We start from the raw sequence: 9,615 nt of genomic DNA on the forward strand, positions 1-9,615 counted from the left end.
AAATAAAACTTGTGTCTGATGCTGCTTCATTCTCTCATTTTGCTGAATCGGGATTTTTATGCCTGATGAATCTGGTTTTTATTTCGTGCCATTTTCCTGACCTGCATGATTATCAAACAGAAATGTTTTTTGTCGTATCATACAGATGCTCATCTAAACACATATGAAACTGTTTGTCCTCCAGAGTCTGTAAATGAGGAATTCCTGCGGAGGAGGTTTGATTTCTATTTTTTAATAATCTGTAATAATAACAGCAGTAACAAGACCCTTTAAGAAACGAGGCTGAATCCCTGATACGTTTAAATACCTTTATTTTGTTCTGTGTTATTCAAGAGTAAAACAAAACAGAACCTAGAGACTGAGACAGTATAAAAATAATTTAAGACAAAAAAAATACATCAGGAACAGAAAACATATATTTCCCTCATATTTGAGAGATCAAACAAACTTGAGTCAACCTGGACTTATTTACTCTTTGGTCCATATGAATCCACGCGGCGAGGATTGTGTGATGTGCACCGATAATAAGTTATTATTAAATAGCAGTTGAACAGTTGGAGAATATATTTAAACATAAGTTTAAAACGTTGTGCTTGTGCAGCAGCTCCACGGTGGATCGAGAGGAGACACTTCCCCTTCAGATCAGAAGTCTTGGTGCTAACGAGTGGGGGTGAATGACGAATGTTCCATTTGTTCATGTGACGATTCCCAGTTTTTTTCCCCCAAAAAATAAATCTCAACAAACAGATTATTTCTAGCGAACAAATAAACAAATTGCACAATTTTAAAAAGTATAAAAAATCAGCAAGAAATCCTCAAAAGAAATTGCGTCCCTCGTAAAAACATTCCCTCAGAAAAACAATAGTGAAATATGCTTGAATTTCTCACATTCTGTTCCAGAATTTAAAATATTTCTCTTCTAGAATTTCTGACATGTTCTAGAATTAATAAAATTCTATTCTACAATGTTGTTGTAAAATTTCTGTCATGTTCTAGAATGATTTAAGTTCAATTAAATCCAATTTACGGCAAATAGATAAATACAGCGTGGTGTCATCTGCATAACAACGGATGTTCACATGGTGCTTTCTGATGATATTGCCTTCAGGAAGCATATAATAGGTAAAAGACATTGGTCCCAACACAGAACCTTGTGGAACTCCTCTATCTTCTCCATTCTACAATGTGTAGGACAAGCTGTAGAATCACCAACATGCCCAACGTGTCCCCTCTGGTTTTCCCTCCTCACATCTGCTTCACTCTCTGCTGCAGGAGCTGCAGCTGATGTGTGATCTCGTCGGGCAGGTCGTCATTCACCTGCGTGGTGAAGTAGTTCCTCACCTCTTCCACCTCCCTCTGCCAAAACTCCTGATCCAGGGAGAACAGCTCATCCAGGTCCACATCGCTCTGCAGACCCTGGAGGTTCAGGGAGCCGTGGCAAGGCAGGTGGCCCACGGCGGAGGGCATGGCGCCGGCCTCGCCATTCACCCTTCTGAACATCCAGTCCAGAACACGGATGTTGTCGCCAAAACCAGGCCAGAGGAAGCCGGCGGTCGGGCTCTTGCGGAACCAGTTGACGTGGAAAATCTTGGGGAGCTTGGCCCCGGGACGCTCAGCCATGCTCAGCCAGTGAGAGAGGTACTGTCCAAAGTTGTAGCCGAAGAAGGGGCGCATGGCGAATGGGTCATTCATGATGACCTTTCCTGGAGAGAAGACGGAGACGGGGGATGAGTAACTATCTTTCCGACTTCCGGTAAACTACAGTAATGAATGTATTAGTGGTGTATTTGAAGTGTGTTTCATGTCCAAGCCAAGATAACTTGTTTTTATGCCGTTAATCCCAAGATCACATTGTACTAAATGACAAACATGATCCTTCAGCTGAGAAGAATTGATTCGCTCGTGATAAAACTCAGATAAACGTATGTCGTGAACAGATCCTGACCTCTGTATTCAGCTGCAGCAGTAGCCTCCGACCTCATGGCCGCTCCAACAAACACTCCATGCTGCCAGTTGAAGGCCTCGTACACCAGAGGGACACCTGAAACCAACCAGAGTCACAAGTTAGACAAGAGTCTTTCCCGTTCTGCTTTCCTCTCTCTTATCAGTGATATAGTTTCCAGGTTTTCCACCCAGTTCCTTCTCACCCTCTGGTCTGCGCCCTCCAAATATGATGGCCTCGATGGGGACTCCCTCTGGGGATTCCCACTGCGGGTCAATGATGGGACACTGGCCGGCCGGAGTGCAGAAACGAGAGTTGGGATGAGCACAGGGTTCGCCTGTGGAGAGAGAAAGACACGAGTGTAAGCTTTTTTTTCTAACTCTTGTCCTCAATCTTTAAATTTGTCCAAGTATTGTCAAACGAATAATCTTTGACCTTCCATTGTCTCTAATTTCATTTCCCTACATTTTTCATTCTTTCTAATGTCTTTTTCATCTTGTGAAGGTCTTACCGTCTTCTGAGCTCCAGGGCTTGTTCTTCCAGGAAGTGAGGGTGATTTCCTCAGGCAGCGATTGGTCCATCCCCTCCCAGTAAACACCGCCATCGCTGGTCTCTGCAACATTTGTGAAGATGGTATTCTTGACAATGGTCGCCATGGCGTTGGGGTTTGTTTTGACCGAGGTTCCTGGGGCAACGCCGAAAAAGCCGTTCTCTGGGTTGATGGCACGTAGGTTTCCTGATGAAGGGAAACGGGAAATGTTAATATTTCTTTACTTGTTATATCCCTGATGTTAATCTGAATTTAAGAGTGTGCTTCTCCTCTCACCTTCATCATCAAACTTCATCCAGGCGATGTCGTCTCCCACACACTCGACCTTCCAGTCCGGCAGCGTGGGGCAGAGCATGGCCAGGTTAGTTTTCCCGCAGGCGCTGGGGAAGGCTGCGGCCATGTACTTCTTCTCTCCAGCAGGGTTGGTGATGCCCAGGATCTGAACAGGAAGAAATATTTAGTTTGTTAAGACTGGATAGGTTGTAGAGTTTTGGATGGACGGGTGGAATCGATCCCTGAATGTTAAACTTGTTTTCATGTATTCCTTCCTCTTCCTTACCAGCATGTGCTCAGCCAGCCACCCCTCCTCCTTGGCGATGCGCGAGGCGATGCGAAGGGCGAAGCACTTCTTGCCCAGGAGCGAATTTCCTCCGTAACCGCTGCCAAAGGAAACGATCTGCCTGCGGTCCGGGATGTGAGCGATTAACGTCTCCTCCGGGTTACAGGGCCAGTTGTTCGCCAGGGGCTCTGGATGACGAAGCAGCAAAGTGGTTAAAATGTTATCGGTGGACAGTTTGTATTTGAGGTATTTGAGGTTGTGAAATTTGGTGCAGATCCAAATAAAAAAGATCTGGATGTAGTGAATTTAAAAGTTTCATAAGGGGAGACTAAATGGAAACAGCTGTAGCTGCAGTATTTGCAGAAGTAAAGCAGTTGCACAAGTATTTTTCAGGAACAGGATGACGTTGCTGACATACTTTTGAGCGGCAGCGGACAGCCGACGGAGTGCAAGCAGCGGACAAAGTCATCGTTTCCCAGAGCCGACAGCACGGCCTTCCCCATGCGAGTCATCACTCTCATGCTGGCGACCACGTAGGCAGAGTCCGTCAGCTCCACGCCAATCTTCGAGAGGGGGGAGCCCACCGGACCCATGCTGAAGGGGATCACATACATGGTGCGGCCTGAGGACGGAGAGTCAGACAAGTTAACATTAAGAAGTTGTATTTTCCAAAATGTTCTTTTTGGTTTACAAATGTTTTTGTATTTGTTTGTTCGTCCTATGAAATGTGACTTTCAGGGTAATTGGAATCAAACATTTAATTTTCTCTGCGCCACCTTTCATGCAGCCGGGGAACCGCTGAGCCATGGCCTTGTCGAACTCTTCCGGGGACATCCAGCGTCCCAGCTGGCTGACTCCGCCTCCCAGCGGCGTGGGCACCGTGTCCCTCTGGTCCCTGGTCACGATCACCGTCTTACTCTCCACGCGGGCCACGTCCCTCGGGTCGGTCCTGGCCAACCAGCTGCAGGAGGAGGAAGAGGAGGAAGAAGACGACATTGAGGTTTTATCTTCCAGTTTTTTGTCACGCTTTAGTTTTTTGTGCAAAGTCAAAACAAGTTCATGAGTATAAAATGACGTACAAAAAAATGTATTAAATGATTAGTTTTCGCCTGAGGGCCGTGCTATCTGAGCTCATGTTTGTGTGACGTCAGCTGGCCTGTCAGGTGTGGGACTGAACAAGCTGGATTTACAGGTTTTTGAGAACATGAATCTTTCCATGGTTTGTTGTTTATGCACAGAGGCTGACGTCAGACTGATGCTCATTGTCTGTATCGACAACATGATGTGTGATTTGCAGGTTGCATCAGGAAAACAGCCTCAGCTCTGACAGCTCAGAAATCCATCTAAGACCCAAGATCTAAAACTGAACCTGAACTCCAGGAGAACTCACCAGTTTTCATATTTGCTGAGCTTCTTGATCATCCCCTGCTCCTCCAGCTGGGTCAGGATGGCTCGGTTCTCCTCGTCCGAGCCGTCGCAGATGTGGAGGGAGTCGGGCTGGCACAGGGTCACGTTGGCGTCCACGAACTCCCTGACGGCCGGGCTGAGGGCGCTGAGGTCGCCCTGCAGGACTCTGGGTCCGCTCTGGTTCTCGGACTGGAGCTGAGGAGGCATGTCGGAGGTGGTCCGGACTGGAGAGAGAGCGGAAGACGGAGAGAAGGAGACGAGAGAGGAATAGAAGGAGTGGACGAGCCTGAAAGGTCGAGGATGGGAAAGAAAGAGGAGAAAAACAAGAAGGGTCAAGATTACGCTCAGTTACAACCACCAAGTGAAATGCTTTGCTGAATCAAGCTGAAATGCATGATGGTGAAGAGTCAATGGGATGTGAGGACGTCACAAGGTAAGTGTCAACGTCAGCGCCCATTTTTAAAATTCAAAAGATCGCCTGATAAGGATTTCCGAACAAGCTGAAGAGCGAGAGTCAGCGTTCACACTCGTTCATTTGTCAGATTTAAAGTATTTTGCTGGTTAAAAATGTGACAGAGCTGCTGGATGATGCAACAGCTTCCCTGTGCATCGCGGCTGAAAAGCAAGAGAGAGAGAGAACCCGGCTTGTTACCTTCAGGAGTTCGTGTGGAGCAGGAAGCCTTCAGCTTGGCCTCAACAGCTGAGGGGTCTGTGGGCTGCGTTCAGGAGAGAGCTGAGGTCTGTTCCTCTGTCTCGGTCAGTTGTGTCTGCTGGAGAGGGTTCCTTCTTTTTATAGGCTGGTATGTCCCATTAAGAGGAGGAGGAGGAGGAGGAGGGGTGAGGGAGTGTGTGTGGCTGCTGGGGAATTATTAAGCAACGGGACGTAACATCGTCTTCACGTAACCAGTTCTCTCTGCCTCACACACACACACACACTCACACACACACACACACACAGTTTTCACTGTGTCCACTCGGTGTGGTAACCCCCCCCCCCCCCCCCAGCAGCTGCAGTTCAACTTTGACCCACGTCACTAAATGATGTAAGTTCAGGGTTCGACATCGTGAGCTGATCTGTGACGTGGGCAGCCCGGCTGACTGACTTTTTATTGGCTGGAAGACAGGGGCTCGCCCTTGGTAGGTCAAAGGTCAGGGAGGGGAATGTGTGTGTGTGTGTGTGTGTGTGTGTGTGTGTGTGTGTGTGTGTGTGTGTGTGTGTGTGTGTGTGTGTGTGTGTGTGTGTGTGTGTGTGCGGCAGCTGAGATAAGGCTGACACATTTATCCTTTAAAGGTTTGACAGTTGTAGTTGGACCAGTTTTGATGATCACGTTATTCCTTCATGATTAAAGTGACACAGTTCTCCATCGGCTAAAGTTTTACTTTGTCTTTCATTTTCCTCTGATGACCCCTTAGATCTGATGCCCAGCTGTCAATCATGACGTCTTAACCCTGTTTTTATAGCATCCATTAACTTATTAAAACTTACAGGACAAACCCCAAATGAACCTTAAAGTTCCTGAGGACAACTTCTTCATCTGACACACATTATAAAATCCTCAGAAGGAGAACACACTGTCACACTGTGGGAGAACACGTCCCATTTCCTGTTTTATACTTTTCCAAGAAACACTGAAAACTAATCTGGTCCGACAGGGAAAACCTGGATCGGTTGTTTGCTGTTGATGATGTTAAAGCTCAATTCAAGTCAGGTAATTAAATTTGTATTTATCGTGACCGTAATGAAAAATGCATTTTGTTGCCGAATCTGATTTGCTTTCTTTAGTTTCTGTCTTTTTGGTTATTTCTGTATATGTAACATATGTAACATTATTACGTGTCACAGAGTCCAAGGTGCATTTTGACTTATTTCATTTGATTTTATTGTTGCAGTTACAGAACAAAATGTACACGGTTGTTAACTGGCAGGTACAGGCCTGCGGTGTCAGAGCCCTATAAGGTTTGTGTGTGTGTGTTGTACGTTAGCTTCTCTGTTACTGTGTTATTAAGTTGTAGAGGTTTAAAAACATTGGTACAAACATAGAGGCTCCTCTTGGCTTTTCAGAATTAACGTAAATCACCTCCACAGACATTCATGGTTCAGCCTGTGAGGGAACTGTAACATTGTGATCATGCACAATGGAATCACGTTAATTTCCCCTCTGATCGATCATGATTGTGTCTCGTTCCTCGTTGTCAGAGTGGGATTGCAGAATTGCCACAACAAGCCTTTCCATCATTTCCTGAACAGTCGTCTCGATTGAGTAACGGCCTGATGATAAAATATCCACAGGATCTTCAACTTTAATCTTGATCTTAAAGTGTAAGATCACCTTTGCATTTTAAGTTCATCTTTGCAAATAACAAATTTTTCTATGATGGACAATTAAAAAGGTTTATAAAATACCTGTAGCTGTGTACTTGCTGTAATCTTAAGAATTTCGAGGAAAATGTAAAGTATGACCTGCCGTATCAAAAACAAGAAAACCTTGAGCGTCTCACAGGATTGAAAACACGCTGGTTTATACTCTGACAATCAGTCGAGGATTTTCAGTAATCACACAACAAAACTAGAAAATGTTTGTGATGTAAAGTAGGAAACTCTCCGCTATCGGACAAAAGGGACAGGACGGACGAAGCTTCCCGATAATGAGATTCTTAGAAAACTTGTGAAAGACTTTATTCATCAAGTAAGACGTTACAAACAGAAACAACCTTTTCTCTTCTGTCTCTATGTCTGGAATTTACACATTCTGAACTGAACTCATAGTTATATATTCAAAACCAATGCAGTTTAAAGGTCTGCAGTTAATAAAAAAGTGTTATTCCATTGGTCCTGCACCACAGGAAGGGGACGTTTTATTCCACAGTTTTTCTGAATGTAGCTCATAATACTTTCTAGGAAGAATCTCTGTGTTAAACTTCATTGAGATGAGTTTTGTACCAGTGGTGTCTCAGTGTGTTCACAACAAACAGCTCCCCTGCAGACTGGAGGTCACCCCTGTGACGGCCAACACACCAGAAGAAGAAAATCTCAACAGCAGATTTGCAGCTATATTATAAAATGAGACCTTGAACAAATGTTTGTTTTTGCAGGATTGACTTCAAACAGGTGTGTGTAAGGTATGGATTAGTGTGTGTGGCTGTGTGTGTGTGTGTGTGTGTGTGTGTGTGTGTGTGTGTGTGTGTGTGTGTGTGTGTAAGGTATGGATTAGTGTGTGTGTGTGTGTGTGTGTGTGTGTGTGTGTGTGTGTGTGTGTGTGTGTGTGTGTGTGTGTGTGTGCAGCTCAGAACATTTACGAGACCCTCTCTGGACAAAAACACTGATACGGCAGCGCTGACTGAACAACTTTCATCAGTGCAACTTGCTCAACAACAACTGATAATGTTGTTTTGTGAGCCGCGTGTTCGTGCGTCTGTGCGTTAGCGTCGGACTGGTGCAGCCACATTGTTTGAAATGTGTTGACTCAACTTTCCCCTCACATGTACCTCAACGTAGCGATGACGCAACTAATACATCAATATGACTGTCAATGTACTTCTACTTTAACACTGATGCTGTAAAGGTTTAGCTTCTCATTTCATATTCATGTTTTCAATCCCTGGTATAATAATAAAAATAAACTTTATGTTGCAGGTTTCATCCATGAAACATTGAATCGAAAGTTGAATTTTCACAAAAATAGTAGAATAACAATAGTTGTAGAAAAATTTATGGAAAATAAGATTTAAATAAAACCCGGTAACCATTGTAGGGAAAAGTTAAAATAAGATGAAAAGCTGCTGTTTGTGTTCTGTCCCCATCAACATGAGCTGTTGTTGTGTGAGAGCTGGCAGGACAAAATGTTTGTCAGTGGTTAGGACATCCTCCGATATGGTTTATGTCTGCACTGTGTATGTTTAACCTGAGTTTATACATTGGGAACCTCCAGTGCATTAAAGTGTCAAATATAAACCAGGCTCTGTGTTCAACCGGCAGGAGGAGACATGTTATCTCCGCTCCTTCCTGTTGACTTGTTTTTGTAGGTTTTGCAGCTGCTGAGCTCGACATGTTCACAAGACGGGACAGAGCCGAGAGACACACAACTAAAGGACAAAGGTTTTGGATGCACACATGGTCAGATTTCTTGTCTTTGTCCAAAAAGTAATAAATCATCAATTAGAACGTCAGAGTAGAGAGTAAACCTCAGCTCAGGCCCAACAGTCTCCTTATGAAACCAGGTAATTGCACTGATTTCTTTTTTAAATGATCTTGCTTCTTAGAAAACTATCAAACTTTTGATAGCATTTGACAAAAATCTGTATTTTTCCTCATCTATTTGCTCAATAATCATCATTGCTTTAGTGTGGAACATATAAAGTTAGTTTCTCTGCCGCTGCTGAGAAAAGAGACACGTGTGAACAAAATCAAACAACTTATCACGGATGTAAAAGTTCGTCATCAGGCCTGAAAGACAGAAAACAGGAAAGAGAGAAAGTTGTGGGTTTAGAGGAAGCGTGTCTTTCTGCATCGATCTGGTCTCGGCACTGTGTTTTTCAAATCTTACAGCAAACAGCAGCAGATGAGGTAACAGGTCCTGGTGAAGCCTGATAACACACAGAGTAAATACGTCATCCGTGTAGTTCTTGCACATGTCGACAAACAGTGAGTGAAAGTTACCACAGTCAGAGGAGAACCTGCTCCTGTCTGAATATTCCTCGTCCAGCTCTGGAAGTGTTCAGGACATTATCAACATTATCTGTCGGGAAAATACTTACATTTAAAATACTGTCATAAATATTTTTGTAAAAATCACGGATACTGATCACTAACAAAGATCACATCAGTTAAGATATGAGTTTGAAAATATTGAATGCAAATAATACAGATGAAAGTGAAGAAGGGATGAGGGTGAAATGATGAAGGGATGAGGGTTGTAGACGGATCCGAGCTGAAGGTAAAAGGAGAAGTTTGTGGTCACGTGCCAGCAGGTGGCGCTGAGGTGGTCGTGAACCAGGAGGGTCGAGACTACTAGAGGAACAATATTTAATATGATGACCTAAAATACTTTTTGACTGACTTTGAATGAAGACATTTTGTTTAAATAAAATCTGAGGCTTCACCTCTTCCACTGTTCTGAGTTTCCTTTACTAACAGGGACATTTTATTTCATTTTACTG

General features: G+C 44.1%; 1 protein-coding gene across 2 annotated transcripts; it reads right to left on the minus strand.

The window, feature by feature from the left end:
* Positions 1 to 294: 294 nt before the first annotated feature.
* Positions 295 to 5,246, minus strand: pck1 (phosphoenolpyruvate carboxykinase 1 (soluble)). Of its 2 annotated transcripts, none has more exons than XM_034585213.1 (10): positions 5,111 to 5,246; positions 4,442 to 4,744; positions 3,828 to 4,012; positions 3,470 to 3,673; positions 3,052 to 3,239; positions 2,769 to 2,931; positions 2,454 to 2,678; positions 2,148 to 2,279; positions 1,946 to 2,041; positions 295 to 1,703 (listed from the first exon to the last, which is right to left on the minus strand). In XM_034585213.1, exons 2-10 carry the CDS (start codon positions 4,663 to 4,665, stop codon positions 1,246 to 1,248), a joined length of 1,875 nt encoding a protein of 624 aa, XP_034441104.1. In that variant the 5' UTR covers positions 4,666 to 4,744; positions 5,111 to 5,246; the 3' UTR covers positions 295 to 1,245. The 2 variants fall into 2 exon arrangements, with proteins under 2 accessions (XP_034441104.1, XP_034441105.1); XM_034585214.1 differs by having other exon boundaries at positions 4,442 to 4,682; positions 5,111 to 5,239.
* Positions 5,247 to 9,615: the final 4,369 nt, after the last annotated feature.

The sequence above is a fragment of the Hippoglossus hippoglossus genome, chromosome 5 (assembly GCF_009819705.1).
Source record: "Hippoglossus hippoglossus isolate fHipHip1 chromosome 5, fHipHip1.pri, whole genome shotgun sequence".
Taxonomy (NCBI): domain Eukaryota; kingdom Metazoa; phylum Chordata; class Actinopteri; order Pleuronectiformes; family Pleuronectidae; genus Hippoglossus; species Hippoglossus hippoglossus.

What these genes read in the sequence shown, in the direction of transcription:
- pck1 (XM_034585213.1), bottom strand. Translation starts at nt 4,665, where the DNA reads ATGCCTCCTCAGCTCCAGTCCGAGAACCAGAGCGGACCCAGAGTCCTG. An exon ending in CTGTCCGCTGCCGCTCAAAA is followed by an intron (nt 3,240 to 3,469) that starts GTATGTCAGCAA and finishes TTCGTCATCCAG; the next exon opens with AGCCCCTGGCGAACAACTGG. An exon ending in TGCTGCAGCTGAATACAGAG is followed by an intron (nt 1,704 to 1,945) that starts GTCAGGATCTGT and finishes TCTTCTCTCCAG; the next exon opens with GAAAGGTCATCATGAATGAC.